Raw genomic sequence first — 21,840 nt, 5'->3', positions numbered from 1 at the left:
AAATCTTCAGACCTCTTAAAGTGAAAATCTTTAGGGAACAGAGAAAAGCAGGAGTCTGCCGTGATTATCTTACCACATGGTGGATTAAAGGGAGAGTGGGGTGGTGTGGTGGGGGCAGGCTGTAAATACCAGCAGATCTTATCTTGAATGTTCATCAGTAACAAGGGAAAACAGAGGCTATAGCTCCTCGGCTTGCCCTGATGAATTATGAAACAGCCGGGACCTTAAGTTGACCTGTGACTTATATCTACTGAGCTGCTTGTATACAGAACATATTGTGGATAATAAAACCACAGCTAAAGGCCTGAGTCAGGATCTGCGTGGCAAAAGTGCCACTGCAGCAGCTACTGTGTAGGCATCCGCTCATTCAAAAGCTTCCTCTGTAACCCTTCATTCACCTTTCTTACTCATGTTAAATCACTCCAAATGTGACACAAACAAGCAGCACAGTGACAGACGTGGACTCCTGTTTGCTTGACCTTACTAGAAAGGCGGCAAAAACCTGAGCACGAGTACTCTCAATAGTTTCAGGCAGGATACCTAGATAAATAGAATTAAAATCATCACGAAAGCTGGATCTGGATTTGGCTGCAAACCTCAATCCCATGAACTGTTGCCGGTAAATGGACACCTTTACAATCTTGCCGGTGTGTTTTTAGCTCTTAAGATGGGAAATCTTAAAGCTGTAGTCTACTAAATCTGCAGGTGATGATTGATTGTATTATTGATTGATTTACCATGATTAATCAATCAATGTATTCTGACGTGTTATGAACAAATCAGTCGACAGTGTCCTTAAAATGTTCCCCTCTCAAGACGTACTACTAATAAGAGGTTTGATCAGCTTACGTTAACACAGGGCCAACAAGGTCTTTAAGAAGTAGAAATATGTGAGAGAAAATATCTAAAGAATGAAAAAAGGAGGATTGTGCAAGGGGTGGATACATTTTGCTGGCTATAAGAGGCATGAGTACAAAGTGCTGTAGTACACATTATCGCGTAGTAGCAGACATGCTGTGCGTGTCCCGCAATAGGTTTATTGAAAGGTGAGGTCCTTCAGTCTCTGGGTGCATGCAGACAAGCTCCTGTACTTCCTGTCAGACAGCAGCTATGAGAACAGTCTGGGGTGCTGTGGGGGTTGTGGTCCTGTCATGTCTCGAATGGATGGGAGGCTGATTCCAGTGATGTGTCTCCGCCGTTCACATACCACGCTGTGATGCAGCAGTCATCAGGCTCTCAGTGGTACACCTGTAGGAGTTTGTGAGGATGCTGTTGAACTTCCTCACTATCCTCAGGAAGCTACTGGCAAGCTTTCTTGATGAGTGACCTGTTTCAACATGGCACAAAACACTTAAAAAAAAAAAAAAAAAAAAAAAAAAAGGGGTGGACCCTGGTCAGCAAACACATTGTGGCTGTGTGTCCACATACTTTTGTCCAGGTGTCAAAGTAATACCAATGCTTGGCTGAGATATTCAGTTTATATTGATAGCTTGCTGCTAACAATAGTGTGGCTATTGTGTGTATTTGCATGTACTACATCTTTTCAATGACTAGACTATATGCTAGATGCTACATTCTGTCTAAATCAGTGTGTATACTGCCAGTGCAGTAGGTGGGGACTAGATTATTTTACTCCTTCCCCTTTGAAAATGATGCAAACATAGCCTCAGTGTTCTTTTACCCAAAAACTATTGACATTCAAATTTAAACCTTTAAAAAGATGCCGTCTTTTATTGGATGGAAAAATACATGAAATTTCTCCTTTTGCTGCTGGCGGTATCTGTGTGTTTGTTTGTGTGTGTGTGTTCATGGTCACCAGCAACGCTCCGAGCTTCCCACCTTTATGATTTCCAGGCTATATTACAGGTGACTACAGCTTATATGAAATACAGCAGAATTAATACGGCCAAATTAACTGGTTATATAACACGCATTATAAGCACTTTATGAGTAGGCTGTTAACATGAGCATGAAGGAAGTTATTAGATTTGAAGGGCATGAGGGCCACTATATCACTGACACTAAATATCATCCTCTTCCAATAGTTTAAAAATTTACACTGAATTATTATAGGCTGGCAAATGAAGCAAGTTCGCAATATGCACCCCCCCCCCCCTCCCCCCCCACACACACACACACACAGCTACCCTCCTCTAAGAAAATAAATATCTCCCAGACACACGTTAAAAGCCCAGAGGCTACAAAATCAATATTTCATAGGCAGGGGGTGATAAAGAGTCTTGATCCCGCTCTTCCTGTCTTTGAAGCAGCCAGTAGTCCAGTAGTGAGCAGCAGGATGGCTCCATGCCATCGTGAGCAGCAGCCAAGTGGACACGGGCCAATGCACAAATTTAACAGGTATAGGAAAGAGTTGGCCGCACTTCACCCCGCAGTGTGTGGATGATTTTTGGAAATAAAGCCACGAGTGTGTGTGTGGCTATTTATCCACCACCACCCAAGCCCAGAATGGTGGCCCCTGTCACTTTGAAATGACCCTGCAGAGAATCAAAGGCCAGTAGAATAAAAGTATCCTTCACAGGCTGGGTCATTACATTGCTACCCAGCCACAGATCAGGACTTGTTTAAGTGAGCTGGATCAATACCATGAACAGAACCAGGGAGCGTCTATGCTACAGTGCTGCTTGAAAGTTTGTGAACCCTTTAGAATTTTCTTTATTTCTGCATAAATAAAACCCAAAATATCAAAAGAGAACTTAATGAACCGAATGCAGGTCAAAGGTCAACAAGGTCACAAAGGAACACAGGCTAACCTCTCTCACATTGGCTGATGTTAATGTTCACGAATCCACCATCAGCAGAACACTGCTGCCTATCTGCAAACCAGAGGGCGCATGGTGGTGGTAGTACCATGGTTTGGGCTTGTTTTGCTGCATCTTGGCCATCGGAAAGAATTAATTTTACTGGTAAATTGTCAGACAGTCTCTCTGTAGAAGTGGGTCAGGCAGCAAGACAACAACCACCACAGGTTGTTTTTTTTTTTTTTACTGAATGATTAAAGTCAAAGTTCTGACCTTATTCCAACTAAAATGATGTGGATGCCTGAAACAAGCAGTTGTCAACTTTTAATTGTTGTTATTGTTGCACATGGGGTCACAGATGATACTAAAAGCAAATTTTTACTTTTTTCACTATACATATAATATACAAAGTATTAGATAATTTTCTTGAATAAATAAATGACAGTGAATGTGAAAACCTTGGGTTATATTTACGCTGAACATTAAATTATGCTGAAACAGGCAGTATGGAAAAGTCTCATTAGCTTCAAGGATCCATTCTTAGGACTGGCCTGCAATCCATGTCTAAGGAATTTTTTTTTTCCACCATGATGATTCCTGTTCGATAAACATTAATTAAATCAAACCCCTCAGGCGAGGTCAAAGGTCAGCTGCAGAGCAGCACTGCTGGAGCCCGAATAAAGGGTCTCACTGTCTGACTTTGCTAGAGGCTTCTCATCTGTGGCTCAAACCCAAAATGTCCAGGTACAACCAGCGCCCCGCTGCCACAAACCACTGCGTTAAATACCGTCAAAGGGAGCAGCCTCATAAAAAATATATATATATAAAATACACACACACAGACACTGCATGGGTAGCCTTTGGCAAGGTGTTACTGCCTAAATACCTCAGCAGAAGTGAGTCAGAATTTAATCTGCTCCTTTTTAGCATAATAATGGAGAGCAAGAGTCAAGCAGGAATAAGCCAGAAAAGCACTTAAAGGAAACATGGAGGAAAGAAAATGTCCCCACTGATGTGCCAGTGTGGTGACCCAGTGTGTGTGCACTCATTTTCTGATCCAAGTTGCCTTCAGAAAATTTTGGCCATTACCGAAAACATTAAGAGGCGTAAAACATTCTAAGTAGCAAAAGTCAAAGTCACGTAATTGTGATTTTTGCTTCACATAATGAAACACCATTCTGACTGGAAAGCAAAGTTAATTTAATTGTTCATATTTATTTATAATTTTAGTTACATTTTGTCTTTTTCCTCTATTTTAACATATTTGTTACAGGACTTTGATGCCATAATTTCACTTCACATTTTTGTTTAAATTTAAAAATGTTACCCCACACTATGGACTTTGCAGTTCACAATTATGACTTTTTCAATCAAATACTTTTTAGATTATTTTTTCATATTTTTGCCTTTTTGTACATAATTGTTGCTTTATTTCATTCAATAAGCCAAAATTTTGACTTATTGACCTCTCTTTGTCATATTATTTTATTTTATTTCTCACTTTTTCTTTTGCTGGAGGACAGGTGCTTCAGTAAGGAACAGACTGCTTTGTATGTAAATTACCCCTGCTCGGCACATGGGGGCGCTGCAGACTCGCATTCCTGCGTCCCAGTTGCACGTTTGGAAAAAAAAAAGTAGCCGTTACAGGAAAGGGGGGTTCTTTTTGAACGCTTTAGCTCGAGATCAGATGCTCCCTGTGCGGGCTGTGGAGGGAGCAGTGCAGGCGGCGGTGAATGGAGCTGAGCGCATAACTTCTCTCCAGTCCTCCTGCTGCTGCCGCCGCCGCTGCTGCTGGAGTTTCTTGTAGGATTTGCTTCTTGTGACAAACCGAACTGGACTTTACTTCTTCGTCTTCTTCTTCTTCTTTCTTCTTTGCCAACATGCATTCAGCAGCATTGCTACTGATGCTGGCCGTCAGGATCTACGCAGACAGCATGGAGGCACCAACAGGTAAAGTGAAGGAAAAATGTGGATTTTTGGCATGACGCGCGCACACACACACACAAACACACAAACACGCGCACCTGAAAACCATCACGCAGTCACAGGCTGTAAAGTTGACTGTCGGGGTTCAAACTTCTCTTATTGCAATCTAGACAGTTACGATTGGATTTTTGCGCACAGTTGTTCAGCTTCATAAAAAGTTGTGCCAGTGTGCGTATTCAAACTGAACTTTCCAGCCTTTCCTGCGTCCTCACCACGATCATATCTCCAGAGTGGATTCTAATCACTCTCTCTCTCTCTCTCTCTCTCTCTCTGTCTTTCTGTCTGTGGATTTATTGTCATGTTTTCATTGTTCAGGCTTCAGCAGTGACAGCACCATTTTCCCACTCACAGAATGTAAATTACATCCCAGTGATTAAGTCGTTTTTTTATTGCTGATGTATATAAAATGCGCTGCCAACTTGTCCTTTGTGTACTGATGGAGCATGATTGTGCAGCAGGGGCCAGTGGCAGTCATCTGAGATGGTGTTCTACAAATCAGGAGTGTGTGTGTGTGTGTGTGTGTGTGTGTGATGAATTAATAATGTCACTGCTGTGTCCCAAATAACTGCACTGAAAGCTGAAATATTCAATCTCAGACAAGGTATTTTAGATGCTATAATCCACCTTTGACTGCGAGTAGTTAAACATTTAATGCAGTTAGTGATAGGCCTGCGGTCTCACCTCTATCAAGTTTGCGTGAAGTGAAAGTGGTAGTGTGTTTTCCTGGTGAGCGTCCTGTAGCTGTGATATAAATACTCTAGTGGATTGGGTATCAGTTACACCCTCTGCCAAGAAACAGGTTGCTTGAATGGACCAGCCACTCCCTGCCCCCAAGTGTAGCAGTTTAGTGTAGCTGCATGGCCACCTGTCCGGTGAACAACTGTTGTGCATGGAGTCAGTTTATTGGCTGGAAATCACTTCTGTCGTGGAGACAATGGTGATAATTTCCACATGGTATGAATCAGCTGTTCCACTGTATAATGTGTTTGATTGAAACCTCAGCTGGCATTGAGGGAAACCTGTTGCAGCAGAGTGGGTGAAGATGATTGCTTTATATGTATTTTTTTAAATTATGTCCTTGTTTTTTTTCTCTTCACTTTAAAGTGTTTAAATTGCCAAAAAAAAAATAAAAATACAAGATGTCCATAGTTATAGTCATCCATAGTTTAATAGTCTTGTTTTCTGCTTTTTCTGGTCAAACTTCCTGTTTTATTTTGGTAGTTTCCATGTGAATTTGTGGTTGTTTCACTTCCTGTCCCTTCCCTCCTCTGTGGTTGGCTACTCTGCCCTTATTGTTTTCACCTGTGTCTTGTTAGCCTCAACTGGTGTGGTGAGTCCATGTCACAGAAATTCTATGACTGTTTGAGATTCCTGTCTATAGGGGGCACTGTCAAGCTTGTCCAGGATGAATGATATCCTGTGTAGCCAAAAAATGTATATGGTGCAAATAGCATGTATGGCAAATCTTATTATGTTTTTGATATAAGTATTAATATATATAATTCAAGTTAGAGATTTTGTTGTGTGTCTCTAATGTTGTCCACCATTTTGATCCATCACATCCAGACTGGATCGAGCCAGGATCTGTCATTATCTAATGTAACTAACCTTATTAGCGGTATTAGCATAATTCTAACATGTTAAAGACAAAAATAAATATATAAATGTGTCTTTTTTTTGTCCAGAAGAAGGTTAAAAAATAATTACGTTAGCCATTTAGGTCAATTCAGTCTTGCTTACAGAAGGCTCTCGTTAGCGCCCTCTTAGGTGCCCTCTGCACCTTATAACAAAATCTTTAGTAAATCCCGACCTCGATGTAGTTTGGTAGAAAATATTTCATTTGAGACATGTATATACAGTACAATGTTTGTAGCATGTTAGCAGAACAGAACTTTTTACCTCAAAAGTAGCACTGCATCAACTTTAAGGCCTCTAGCTGTTTAAGAAGGTCTTAGATTAGAGCAGTGAACATCAATAAATATATGGTGTCACCTCTATAGTGAAGTTAGGTTGGCAGGACTGACTTATATACAGTCTGCCTGAGAATGCCATTAATAGTATTTTTTTCATAATTATGTTGTGTATAAATGTAATCTCATATGGTAGTCTGCCCACCTTTTGCCCCTAATCCTCCAGTGGCCACTTGAGGAACTGCAATTTGAGTGACTTGAAATGACTTATTTGCTTTCTCATCTCTTGATGTTTCAGTTGACAGCAGAGAATATCTGGATATGATAAACAACAATGGTTCCGAGATGGATGCATATTGTGGCCTGGCTGTAATGCTTCAGTGCAATCATATGTATGTTCTTGGGGGTTTGCGTTCTATACGCTGCTCTTAGTATCAACCATCAAAGTATAAGCCTTGAGTTTGTTCTCGGACTTAGACGTATTGAAGTTTTAATATTTCCCTTTCGACTGCCAACAAGTGGGTGGAGGTGGGAAGGGTCATGCAGCTTTAATGTGGATCTGCACACAGGAGAAGGTGCCACGTTCACTTTGTGTTTCTGCTGCACTCAAGGAAAGTGCTTCCAACTAGAGCTCCTGTGTGTGTGTGTGTGAGGTCTCTTTACCTCCCTTTCACCTACAGAATGTGTGATTGCTGAGGTGCAACCTGCCGTGTTGTTTAAACGCACCGGGGCCCCCTGTTAGCGGAGAGGGGCTCCAATGGAAGTCTGATGGAGGTAGGAGGTGATTTAATCTTGAAATGGAACCACGTGAGCAAACACCGACACGCGGCTCTAAATGATCAAGAGATCGGAGGGCGGGCGGGCGGGCGGGCTGGGTGGGTGGGTGGTTGATGGGGGGTTTGCTGTGCGCTGGCACAAGAAGGTAGTCTGCTGAGAGGAGTTCAACGTTAATCCAACAGAAAAATAGCCCCACACACACACACACAGAGCTCTCCTGGGGCAAATGTGTAGCCTGCAAATGGAGAAAATGGAGCATGTGCTCGTACAAAAGGCGATGATGAAATGTGGTTGTTCTGGAGGAAATAACACAAGATTCTTTAATGGAACAATGGCGAATAGCATAATGGCTACATGTTGTTGAAGAAAATGAGTAATTATGGTTCATGGTAATGAGATGTGCAAAGGACTGTGTCTATGCCGATTTTTATGGGGGGGAATCAGATGAGTCTTTTGAGTCCGTATTGTTTACAAGACAGTTAAAGGCCCTCAGAGCTGTGGGACATGCAATTCAGAATCTAAATGGTCTCACTTTAATTGTCTGTTTTTGCTGGAGAAAAATGGCTGCAGTTATTTGGAAATGGAGTAAAAATGACCCGTTTGGAATGATGAAGTGCTGCCCACGTTTCGCTCCTCACCTTTCTTCTGATGAACAGCTTTACACACAGCTGTTCCCCCCCCCCCCATCCATTTAAATGGATGGGTTAAGCACAAATGTGTTTAATAATCAGCCTGACAGACTGAGCCAAGGCCTTTCCTCCTCATCCTCCTCCTCCCCCCCCTTGTATCCTAACACTTTGATGGCTTTTGAGAAATTTTAATTGCCTGTGCTGTTAGGACTCGGTCACTCTGTTATATCCCTTATTGGCATAGTGGCTAAAGCACAGGTGAATTAAAATGTTTTTTGGTTCTAATCATCACAGAAGAAAGACTGTTTTATTATTTATTTATTTATTTTATTTGGAAGTTCTCAGGCCTGGGAGACATGGCAAACTTCAGTGGCTTTATAACTGCAGCATGATTGCTTCTGTTTATCTCGAAATGATTTCCTCTTATCATCGGGGCTGCTACTGAAGGCAATTTTCTCCATGGAAGTAGAGCTGGGGGATGTGCTGTGTTGCCAGGCTTCACAACGCCGCTGAACTTTCAGCTCCTCCTGCTACACCCAACCACCGGCGTAACACATCTATAGCGCTGGGCAGTAGCTCATCATGGATCCATTTAATAAGCTGCGTTAGTCTGTTGGTTTAGTAGTGGTTGTTTTGTTGATTTAGCAATTATGCTATCAGTTTAGCTAAGTCTTGAACCATTGAACACTCGAGGCAGGACAGTGAACGCCTCGCTGATGCTGTTTGCGTCAAAACAAAGTGGGATAAATATCCACATTAACACCGGCCCATCATGGAGACAGACCATGCATGAAAATTCGCATGGATATTGAAATTGTCATGTGACATTTGAAGGATGTTTTTAATGAGGAAAAAAATATGAAGAAATTTTAGGAAATTGTGTTAAAAATGCTGTTTGAGTTTGACATAGTCATCAGGAATAGTCTATTTAAACTTTCCAGTCACTTCTGAAGAACAAAATTGTAATTAAACATTTTGTGGAAATAGTAAATGTTTTAATCATCAAGACTAGTAAATTATTAAGAGTATATTGACATTTCCTTTGAAGAAATGTGCAGTGACACTTAAATCTTCTCTAGAACTTTACAATTATTAATCATGAAAATACACATGGACATCGTCGACATAATGCGACATAGTAGTACATTAAAATCTTGCTTATGCATGTGTGTGACAACAGAGTATTATCGTTGTGTATTGTGTAGGGTTGGACATGCTAAGATGAAGCTCTAAGGGGAGCCACCCTTAAGTGGCCACCATAGGAAGTGAGATTTTTGGCACTTGCAAGTACTATTTATAGTTATATTTGACTTGTTAACATAATAATTAACAATAAATAGTCAATATTAATAATTAAATTTTTAATAACATACATTCAAGTCATACTTTATCTTCTCTTCTAGGCTAACTTCCTCAAGCAGGCCTTGTATTGGAAAACACGCGTCGGTAGCAATCCCTGAACATTATCACCTCTATGTGTTATCCGTATGACAGTAATCCACCGATGTTGCCGCTGTGCACACATTGCCTGTCACCGCCACGCATTGATATTGGAGCTGACAGCACCGCCAGACTGCCTCAGCCTGAACCCATAAGGTGTCTTGGTGTAGAGAACCAGGACCGAGGGGGAGCTTCGGCTCTCCAGGTGTTGGTGATGTGTTTTGTTTTTTTTTCTTCCCCCACTAACAACAAATCATTATTGAACAGATGGAAGAACGGCAGCAGGCACCACGCTGTCTGTCAACTTGATCACCAGACATGTTTAGACAATCGGTAATTTTCTCACTTTTAGACTTGTAGTAAACGCCTTTACAGGTACCCGTTTTAGATGACATCAAGGACAGACTCTGGGTTTCTTGATTGCTGTTGCTTAATGTTTCCACAGTGATTCATTTCGGTGCTTACACAGCTCTCAGTAATTTCAACTATAAGCTATATAACAGCGGCCTGGATGAAACACGGCATTCAATCAGTGCAACAGCTGATGGGATCGAATTCACATAGCACGAATACTTCACTGCAGGTTGAATTTAGATGTAAGAGTTTTCTGTGTGTTGCAGAGTGCTGATAATTGTATAATTATGCAGCCTCAAGGCACTGGCCAGTTGCTGGGGCAACAAAACCCAAGGAGTTTAAAGCATCTAGCCCTTTTTTCCTTGCCTGACACTCCAACAGCAGAACAGCAGCTCAGATCAGGTGTCATTATAATAGTTTTTCTTTACACATCACACATGAATGCCCTGAAGTCTGACATGAAGGTTTGAGCAGTTGTTGAGGTGCAAAAGTTTTGAACTTATCTTTTGTTTTCTCTTATTTAAGATGGCGTTCGGTTGGATTCGTATTGCATGTGACCACTGTTTGCTTGCTTGCATGCTTTATGAAGTTTCAAAAATTACAGTTGGCATGTTGGTTACCATTGTAACAACCTCTGCTCCATCTACAATGCTCTTAAGCTGGATCCATACTCCGCGAGACAAAGACATTTTTCCCCCGGGCAGACGTTACGGCCACAAAATGATGTCATTTTTTGTCTCTGACCGCCCGCTGATCCGCACTCCTGTGCACAGGGTCCGGGCCGAACTTTGTCTTTCAAGGCTGTGCGGCAACCATGCTGTGATTGGTGATGAAAGTGGAGAAGCGCAAGAGCCTCTCCAGGTATATAGGTAGGTGTATAAACAGCACTGATTCAGCAGATTTAGATAAGACCATACTGGTTTTGCATGATGAGCAATAAAAGAAAGAAAGGCAAGTAAGGGTGATTTGTCACCAATAACTCCAGACAGCCATTCACACATACCAGATGGTGACTGTTATTACCATTCTATATACTCCTACATACCCGGACATAATAGGCTCGTTAACAATGTCTGTATATCTTTGCTATTGTTACTTTTAATGTCGCATCTTCACAGTTCATCACCGGACAGTTTGAAGTATCGCAGACACATTGGAACACAGAAGATGTGCAAATGTGGTCATAAAGGCTAGCACAAACACTGAATCTTTGCTATTGTTACTTTTAATGTCGCATTTTCACAACTCATCGCCGGACATCTCACGCTGTTGCAGGCACCCTCTCTGTATAATGCCCTCTTGCCATGGCACAAGTCCTTGTGGTGTGTTAAAAAACTCAGTAAAGTCTTTCCTTATAGTTTAGTGGGCGGGCCGTATGAGGAGTTCTGCATACACACGTCTCGTGGAGTATGGTACCTCAGTGTGGAAAAGACCTTTTTTTTAATCTCTTACCACCCGTGGAGTGCGTTCTCCGCTCTTTGTCTCGCGGAGTATGGAACAGCCTTTATTGCCATGAAAGAAGCGACTGATCATAGAAGAATACTGATCATAGAATGCATGGTTAGGTTTTGAAAAATCATGGTTTTTAAAACAAAATGTGGCATTGGTTACCATGGTAATAACCATAAGATTGCTCGGATTGGTTTTGGAAAATCTTTCAACAAGATTCATTTGGTCTTCACCTTTTAAACCTTTTTCAAACTTTCATGGTTTGGAAAATCTTGTTTTGGTAACCACGGCTCCTTTGTGGTCTCATGGCATCTACAGCTGCCCTTTACCGTGAAATCTGAATAAAAAAAAATGTTTGAGTCTTGGTTACTATAGTGACAACCTCTTTCCACAATATCTTTCATGTCCTTGAATTGAGTGACCCTCACAGTCCCATGGTGTATATCGTTCAGGTTAGAAACTGATGCAAAGAATGCTCCACTTTACACGTGAGCGGTCTAAGTGAGACAACCCTAGATTAAAGGGTTACATTAGCACACTGATTAATTTTCACACCCCAGAACGCTCTCCACATCCCATTGATGGTAGAAAACAGTGTGCAGTGTTTGAGGGAGGATTTTGTTTCCTTTCGGGGTTAATTTACCCCGTGGTTCTGGAAACATTTGCTCTCAGCACACAGATATGTCCAGCTTGTCAGTAATGGCAGGTGAGATTGATGCTGCAGAATCCTTTTGGTTGCGGCTGTGTGAATGTGTACATGTATTAGGTGTACACAGAGATGAGATATGCAGGAGCATGACTGTTCTGCTGCGACGGCTGCTTGTCCATTTAGTCCGGCCGGTTATGATTCGCCTGCTGCCGCCTCCTCCTGATTTGTCTGCGTTGCTGACAGCCAACCGTGAATAATCTTTATGAATATTCCTCTATGCTGCCTCGCCGACGGTGTGTTTACACTGTGAGGCCGAACCAATTGTTCTAGCTTATTCCACGGCCATGAAACCTGTGGTCGGACTGTCACGTCTGATGACGGGTTTGACGGCGGTCGCGGCGCCAGCAGCTGAGCGGAAACTGTCCGTTATCGTTGCAGCTTGAGACGACTGAGCAGCAAATTCAGCGGATGGGGTCAAAGTTCAGCAACAAGATGATTTTTGTGGTCGTGCTGTCAGCAAGTGTCACTTTAGATTGAGATGACATCTGGGGCTGAACAGCAGGAACAGTATTCCTCTCGCTTCTTTTCCCTCTCTGAAAATTCTGGTGGGGAAAAAAAACTACAGGATGCCAAAAGCTATTTCTTTTCAGCTCTGCTACCTCCTCCTCCTTCTCCTCCTCTTCAATTCCTTATCTCCTCGAGTTTTCCCTCCGGGGCTCACATGTTTAGTCCCCCGTGTCATTAATGGAGAAGACCACAGTGCTGATAAACTCAAGTTAGATTAACTTCCAAGCTACAAACTCACTCCTCCTTATATCTTACCCTTCAGTTTTTTTAAAAGATAGGAGGGGGAAAAAAATCACTGATATGGAGCAAGACCCGGGGTGCATAGGTCCCAAGGTAGCTGTAGATATTACACTTTAAAAAGTAGGCGTTTAAAGTTATCAAACCACTGGGCCTTAGAGTGTCCCTGTGGCGCACAAGAGATATTAAAAGTTGAAGGAAAAACTTGTGAGGCAAAAAAAAGAAGTCAAATTATTTAATAAATAATAATATGACATGCCCCTTACCGGAGTGAACAAGGGCACTGCGGCAAGTGCCTGCTCACCCCCGTCAAGGTTAGCAATGACCCTTCTGTGCGCAGCAGGGGAGGTTATGCTGCATGAGCAGCAACACCTGTGTGTCTGCTATCACTGTGGGGTGTCTTCGTCACCGGCTTATTCATTATCTGGTCCTGTAATGTTGGAGCGACGCCAGATTCTGTGTCTCCGCATTCTTTAGCATCGTTCATTGTAATGCTGAGCTGCTTACTTGTACAGTCCACTTTCTTGTGTTGTGGAAGCGATGGATTAGAATGGGTTATATGGATTTGTAGATTCAACCATTTCTTTCCCAATGGGGAAATATTCAGGTCTTGGTGGATCAGGTGCTGTCCAAGACACCTGATGTGCTCACTGAGGTCAGTTTCAGGGTAGATCAAGTGTCCTGATACCTGATCTGTTAAGTAAGAGAGCAGTATAAGGACTATTGGATTAGTACATCACACTTTTGGATCTTTCCTTAAAACCATTTGGAAAGAGAATCGTGTGGGTCCACCACCTGCAAAGGTCCGGACTAGGGTTCAAGTGCAGTGCCTGCTGGTTGGCAGTAGGAGAAATGATTCTGTGGCCGTCCCTGACTTTGTCAGCAGAATGTCTCTGCATAGGGGCCATGACTACTCTCTGAGATAAAAAGATCCTGTAAGGGTCACAAAGTTGAGGTGCTGCTTCTCCACATTAAGTTCGGGCATCTGGTTAGGATGCCCCCTGGGCGCCTCCCTTTAGAGGTTGACTATAGGCATGGCCATCTGGGCGGAGACCTGCTGGAGGGATTAGATCTCACAGGCTTGCCTGTGAGTGCCTAGATAACCCCCTAGGGGAAGCTGGGCATCCCTGCTCTCCTCGCTGTTGCTACCATGACCCTGAGAGGTTAAGAAGTTTGTAGAATAGAGCGATTGATAGATGAAAAGTATCTTCCTTTCCTCCACTTTTGCACTACCTGGACTGAATCATGCTTTTTTAGATCCAACTCTTAGGACACAGCCGTTCCAATTCTGGTGTCTGAAGGTTTTCAGACTCTGCAGTGATCTGACAAGCACTTCTGTGAAAAAGATACTGACACCCTTACTCCCGCTGTGATCAGGGTGAACTGTGTCATTTTTCAGCCGGATGTGTGAAAGAAGCTGACTTTAAACAAGTTTCAAAGTGAAATTAATAAACACTTCCAGCGTAGGCATTCCCACTGAGAGATGAACCTTTAACCCTGGCAGCATTAATGCCTTCCATCTTGGCACTCCTTGCCTCCCCACCCATCTGTCCTTCTTCTTCTTCTTCTTTTAGAAATAACTTGGCGTTTGCATTTTTTGTTAGTTCCATCTTTCTACCTTCCCTCTGACTCCTGTGCCCACCTTGGCAACGATTCAGACGTTGGCTGTGTTTTTGGCAGAAATAAAAAGTAATAGCACCTGGGCCAGCATCTGCTGTGTTTGCCTTCCAAAACAGCATATGCATCAATAGTGAGTACAGTGGGTTAGGGCCCCCGTGGACTCTGAACTCGGACAGATAAACGTAAAGGATTACATTCATGAGCAAGTGGCTGATGGAGCGCTGCCTGCATGGGAATGAGCAGACTGTAGCATCCTTTGCATTCACAGGAGGGAACCTGTTAGCCTAGCCGAGGATGATTGGAGGCATATATACCCTTTTTTCATGTTTTATGACATGTATTCCCACCAACATCTAAAATTGTGATGTTGTGCCTTTTATAAGCTCCAGGAGGCGTTGAATCATTGATCCAATAAGCAAAACCTGGCACTGCATCTCAGGTGGAGGTGGAGGGGGAAAAAAAGTCAAGTGAAGGAAGTGGGAGAAGACGGTGGGGCAGGGCGGATTATTGATCACATCAGCGGGAGGTGTTTGGTGGAAGCAGCACAGAAATCAACTGGTGGTCGGATTTCTGTCTGTGTCGCATCACCTTTCATCTTCCCTCCACCATCTGATATCACAAGCCGGCACGAAGTCGAAAGTAAGCGTCTGCGGCTCGGGCCACCGAACATGTGTGTCCCTGTGCCCTCCTGGCCCCTACAACCCTAATCTCAGCATCAATGGAGTCTGAGCAGATGGCACTGCAAGTGGCTGGAGTCACCAGACCCATACACAATAGTAATAATAGGTCAGGAGAGGATGATGAGTTTGGCCCAGACATCGGGGAGGGATGATGACCTGAGTAGACATTAAAAAAACAGATCTACTTTGTTTGCCCTTGCATAAAGCAGCACTTGACATATGTTGTTTGTGAGTTGGTTAACACGCAGCCTCACGTAAGTTGACCTAGAAAAGTGGTGAGAGCAGCAGAAAGCTTGCACTGGTTGAATTTATCTGTCTTATGTAAAACGTCGTTGGTGATGTATTATGAAACTAACTGAAGAAAAATCATCTTCAAGATGAATTGAAATGAAGTTTTTATTCTAACATCTTACCATTAGGCCTTTTAAAAGACACTTAATCATAGACGGGGTGCTATTAAGAAATTCCAAACAGGCTTTAGCATTCAGACTATTTCTACATTTATGCAGGATGTGGTGACATTAAAGTCTAGATGTGCTGCACAAATTAGCCTATTAGCCAATTTAGCAGTCCACAGCCATTTAAAGTGTTTTAATTCAGTGGTCAGTTCAAAAAGTATTGTTAAATAGTTTTGTCCCACTGTCATATTTAACCTTAAAACGTCATTTAATCCACACATTCAGCCATGCTAATAGTGGCTAATGTAGCCTGTAGCAGCTACAGTTTTGCCCTACAGAATCATTAGGGCATTCATGTGTGCGTGTGCATTCATGGATGTCATCATCATCATCATCATCAACCTTATCTTTACTTTCCTCCCCAGACTTATCCTTTTCTGCCTCTGACATACTTAAAAATAATTTCAACATTTCAGCTGTGTAGCGTAGCTTCTTACATGCTATCAAATAGTCAGCATCAGCATCCATTGGTATACTTATAGTGTATAAGTAAACACTGGGCTAGATTACAAGCTAATGCAGATTTTTTTTCCAGATTATCAGTAAAAAAACAACATTGTCAAGCGGTTAAACAAACCATAATGATCTAAAGTAGTTTTTTTGTCCAGGTTAGAAATAAAATCCACCAGGTTAAGTCAGGCTTAAGTTAAACTAACCAGTATAATCTAATGTAGCTTCTTGCCCAGGTTGCAGTCAATCAGGTTAATTTAAGATTAAGTTAAGTAAAGTTAAGTTATTCACATTGAGCTAATGTTGCTTCTTTTCCCGATTCACAGTTGACAGAAGTCAGTCTTAAGATAAACTAAACTTATTGTCTTATCAATCAATCAGTTGAATCTGAGCATTGGATGACAAAGAATAGAAAAAAAAAACAATTTTAAGTACTAGATTACAGAAAGAAATGATACATACATTGGATAAAATGTAACAGAAGCTGGATTTTGAAGTATGTCTTAGTGGGGCTTTTAAAGCAAGTAAAACTGAATAACTGTTCAGTTGGTTGGTTATGGTTAAATGTTAAATAGGCTGGGATCAAGTATCAAGGTGTGAGAGACATGGCAGGAAAAAGCTTAAAGCTGAGCAGAATTCCCTGACTCAGCTGCCTGGAAAGGTCATTTTTCACTTTTAGTTATGCAAATTTGCTACCTGACTTTCCAATTCATTGCCGCCTCTGTACACATCATATGCCATGTACTTAATAACTAGGCAATTTCAACCTGTCAGTAGCCTGTTACTTGAGTGCAGAGAGGGGATATAGGAATGCATGTAGAACAATGTATGACATGTTTGTCATTGTTTCTCCTATGGGATGCACGCAGGGCCACGCCCATGCGTTTTCTCCAGCGCCCCCCCCCCTCCAGACATCTCTAATTATATGCACCCAAAAGTAGGCTATGCATTGTTTTCATATCAGCACCCTCCTCCACTACCAGTCCCACTTTTCTGCTAGGACAGGGGACCTGTTGTTAATTAAACCTGCCAATCACAGAGAGGAAGAAAAAAAGAGGGCGGGAGTGAGAGAGACTGACTTTTCCCACACACAGCCTTACTTTATGGTAATTTTGATAACATCTTCATTTTAGAGGATGTGACCAAGGACGGTTGACAGATAGTGTTCGTGTGTCTGTGTGTGTGTGTGTGTGTGTGTCGTCATGCATGAGTGCGTTTGGGGAGGGTGCAGCAATTAACAGGGTTTGGTGCAGATCAGGAATCCTGTCAAAAAGTGACAGCTCTTTTTTTGGTTCCGTCCTAACAGAAAGGCGGTAACGAGCTTCGCTGCACACGGGGGTGCAGGCCTCTGCGTCCTTTCCTCCCCTCTCTCCGTCTCCGTCGTTGACCCCCCAATGTTTTGTCCGTGTTTAATTAAAAAAATCTGCCGGAGAGGGATTACAGTACAAGGCAGGGCAAATCTGTAGAGGCAAAGAAGTGAGAGCGCAAAGTCCCTAATACAAGGCTTTAGCGTGGCCGCTTGGCTGGGCACAGAATGGACGGGCTGGGGTTGGGGGGGCGAAGCAAACATCCTTCATCATGTGACTGAAGGTTAACAGGCTTGTCCTAAACTAGAGTGGGCCAGCATGTTTTGAGGTGTAAATCCTCACCTAAGTGGTCTCCGGTGTAATTAAGCCGGTTTGTTTGTGCTTAATTGGGCTTGAGGCATGCTCGAATAGCTCACCTACTGGACGGTTTACTGTAGAACAGATGCGAGAAAACAAAAGTTACCTTGAAGCAAAGTTGTGACAGACACATATGCTGAGGTACAGGCAAGAGTGTACATTAAAGTGCAGCAGAACCCCCCCCCCACCCCCCCAAGTGTCATTAAAGTTTTCACCTCTATTACTGATATTGCCATTGTACAAATGCTGACAATTGCTTAGAATGCTCTTCCTCTTAGAGCTCATGCTGCTTGTTATTGCTGCTAATATGTACCGTATAATGCTGCTAATTAGGCTACCAGTTCTGCTGTTACTAATGCTTAAAGGAATGCTGCTCCTTCTAATGCCTCTAGTAGTTATTAGATATATTATAGCTATTATTACAGAAATTTGTTTATTCATTTTTGGTCTACATACAAACAAAAAAAATAAACTTTCAAAAAGAACTTTTAAAAAGAATTTATACTCAAATGTCAGCCAATGCAGATGAATAATGCTCTATATAAAATAATCTTTTTGGTGGCTGAATTTCTAAAAATGTTGCTCTTGTTGCTTAATCTAGATAAAAACATGTCATAATATTAATTATAATAGGTGAACATGACTTTATCACCATCATCATAACCCAGGTTTGAAGCAGTGACCTTGTCTCAACTGTGCATGCTGCTGCGCTGCTGTGGGACTTGACAAGACACTCTGGACACCTGAGTCAGGACTGACCTCCAACTTTTTTCCAACGCACACACACCAGACCCCGGGGCTCCTAGGGAGTGGAGAGGTTGGGAATGGAGAGGTTGGGGGCGGTATTTTGGTGGTGGTCTTTGTGAAATACACAAGGAGTTTTGACCTAGCCGGGGGCATGAATATAGAAAATGTCCAGTAATTGCCTGATTCTGTCACTGCAATCATTGCCACAGGTGTTTGAGCTCTTACGGATGCGGATGGGGAGGGGGGGTGTAAGCCTGCAAAGCTTTGACAGGAAAAAAATTTTTTTTCTCCAGTTTTTTTTTAAGACTTGGCACGAGGTTGTAATGATTGGGTAGGTGGGGGCCCTTTCACTGTCACTAACTTTGACAGTTGGTCTTAATGATGTTGACATTTCAAATATGCTTGAGAGAAAATGTTGTTCGGAGCAATCGCCCTCTCCCTTCATGTTATGAAAAACAAAATCACTGGCATGTGAAATTTACGTGGTGGTGGAGGAGGAGGAGGGAGGATGGGGTGGTTGTAGCAGGAACTGGGAGGAGGGCACAAGTTTTTTTTTTCTAGTTGATTAGGCAGCTGAAATCATTCTTTATGAAGGCAGGGTAGAGGGAAGAAGGAAGGAGGAAGCTAAACCTCCCGGAGGAAGGGCCTTTTGGGTTCATTGCCGCTGGATTGATGCGGGTGGGGGGTTTTGTTCTGGGCTCGGTTTCAGGGGCGTGGGCTCTATTCAGAGGCAAGACTCGGAGGTTCCTGGATTTATTCCGGCCCAGTGAGTAGCTGCGACGGTGCCGGCAGGCTGCGCTGGAGGATTTAAACCCCTGTCGCAAAAACAGCACAACAGCGTGCCGCTCACTGAGAAAACGAGAGCAGGGAAGCAAAACCATATACTCTCATTATCAGAGTCTACAGGAGACTGAAATGTGGGCATGGATGGAGAGAGATTGCTGGAGGAACAAGAAAAGAGTTAGAGCGATGGGAGAAGAGCAAGGTGAAGGAATAAATAACAGAAGAAGAGAAGGGGGCTTGGAAAGGAGGTGCTTAATTTTAGTGGAAGGATAGAGAGCCTGTTGTCCAGTGTTTGAACACAGCAGAGATACTGTCTGCAGCTGCGTGGTCCCTGTGGTGGAGCTCCGTCTCTGGGACCAACAAAGTAAAGCTTGGCATCTCATTAATGTGTGCAACGGCACAGGGCTCATTTTAGAGACCATTACGTCCTGGTAAAAACTGCTCGTTTGTCAAGACAGTGCAGGAATTACACCATGATCTGTCTTCTTTGTTGCGCTACACTTGATGCAAAGTCAAATCAGTCCACAGACACTACAAAACTAGGACTACATAATTCCCCCCAGTGGAAAATAACCAAGTCGGGTGTCTGTACATACACAGAGAGAGAGTGAAGAGTGTGTGTATATATATATATATATATATATATATATATATATATATATATATATTCTCCTGGCCCACTGCCGCCTCGGCCTTCTTTCAAGAATCGAAACACCCAAGGGAGACTATTCATTTTTGTAAACCAGGTGCGAGAGACAGGGACGAGTTTGTGTGCACACTTGGAGCTGTGTCTGTCTATATATAAGAGTTCAAAACCTCTCTTTTCAAGCTCAGCAACTTTTCTGGGGCATCTTCCCCAAAGCGGTGCCCTCCAAGAAGCCCAGTGTACCAAAGTCGGTCTTAACCGGGGACCTGATGCATCTTGCAGGGCTGCATCATGTGGGAACGGTTGAGGGGGACTGTCTGCCGGCCTGCTCCGGGGGGTTAGCAATGATGAATGGACCCATTCGGGGACAATGTCGTGGAGTAGAGTGCTTTTTTTCAATACTGTACAGCCTGACCTTGAAGTAAACGTGAAGACGATTCACAAGTCCAGACTGATTGATGATCTGTAAGACCTGATCCCTGGCCTCCAGGCTCAGTGGAGATAAGAGAGCGACAGGCTGCTGATACATTGGACTGCCTAAACCTTTTATGTACTACATACAGTACAGTGTATAGTAATGTTTTTATGGATGTCCTAAAAAAGAATTTGGCCTAACTCTTAGTTAACCTAAATGTGTGCCAAACGGTGACATGCCGAAAACCTCATCTGCCTGTCACTCAAAGCGGTTCCACCAATAATTATGCACATGTTTTAGTCCTATTAGACCAATACCCATGCTTATATTTTTAAAATGGATTTAGCAATTATCTATAAAGACCAAAACCATGCTGTAAACCTGTTTATCCCTGCTGTAAAGTTGACATTTTAACATGAAGGTCTACAGGGATGACTCCTTTTTAGAGTCACTCAAGTGGCAGCAGGAGGTACTGCACTTTTTGAGTAGTATCAGTCTCCATCCTATGATGACTTCTTTAATGTTTAACCCTTATAGCAGGGGTCGGCAACCTGCGGCTCCAGAGCCGCATGAGGCTCTTGAATCCCTCTGTTGTGGCTCCCAGGTGGCGAGCTCTTGTTTGGAAAAAAAATAATAATAATGTGATTAAATAATGGCTGTTTAATTTAAATGTATTTTGTTTTATTCATTTAGTTTTTTCATAGTAATAGTTATTTCTTTGGAGATTGAGATGCTTTTGTGATATTAAAATGAAACTTTTGTCACTTAAAAATTTTGTCAAAATATGCGTCACAATCGCGTCCTGTATGCAGCACCTGTGACACCGGACAAACTCGGTGTTCTATAGCCTACATGAAAAGACATTCCTGACACTTATATTAACATGGAAAAGTATGCATTTGGGGTCCTGTTGATCTTTGGGTCCTCATACTTGTGTTTTCCATCATAAACTACATTAAATGTAAACATCGCTCGAGCCAGATGAGAGCTCACAATCCTCTGCGAAAATCAGTGACGTCTTACAGCCCTGAAATGGATACGATACGCTGTGCGGTGAAGTTCAAGAGCAGAAATCACATTAACCAGGCGAAAGAAATAATTAAACAAGCTATTATTTTGAAAATACATATTATATTGGACCCTGAACTAACGTGTTTCATATTCAGGTTGACTACTGTAGCCTACGGCATGGAGGAAATTAATGACAGTACACTGAAATCAAAATAACATACAAGCTGCCATTTTTTTACAGATAAATATTATCTATATTTATCTATCTACATTATATATAGATTAATATTATCTTCAATCTAGTGGTCAAATAGGTGTAGATTAGTAGTTAGGGGTTTGTCGCTCCGAGTGTGCTCTATTCAGTGGGAAACCGGTCCAAATAGCTCTTTCAATGCTGAAGGATGCCGACCCCTACCTTACAGCATTCAGATCCTGTCGTCCAAGTTTAAGTATCTATGAACCATATTCAAAAATCCAGTACACTGGTGAATGACTTTATATCAGTTTTGCTATTAAAACTATAACAATTCAAAGGGTTAGTAGCAATTCTGCAAATCACGTTCTTAATTAGGCCTCAATATAGTTAAAACAATGTTTTGTAAATATGTT

General features: G+C 42.4%; 1 protein-coding gene across 1 annotated transcript in view; it reads left to right on the top strand.

The window, feature by feature from the left end:
• Positions 1-4,472: 4,472 nt before the first annotated feature.
• ptprua (protein tyrosine phosphatase receptor type Ua) overlaps positions 4,473-21,840 on the top strand; it is a 178,614-nt gene continuing 161,246 nt past the window's right edge. Inside the window, exon 1 of the mRNA XM_028429850.1 lies at positions 4,473-4,709. Within this exon, the coding sequence (XP_028285651.1) occupies positions 4,640-4,709 (70 nt within the window). The 5' untranslated portion in view covers positions 4,473-4,639. The remainder of the gene's footprint in view (positions 4,710-21,840) is intronic.

The sequence above is a fragment of the Parambassis ranga genome, chromosome 2 (genome assembly GCF_900634625.1).
Source record: "Parambassis ranga chromosome 2, fParRan2.1, whole genome shotgun sequence".
Taxonomy (NCBI): domain Eukaryota; kingdom Metazoa; phylum Chordata; class Actinopteri; family Ambassidae; genus Parambassis; species Parambassis ranga.
This window is presented reverse-complemented; position numbering and strand designations above follow the sequence as displayed.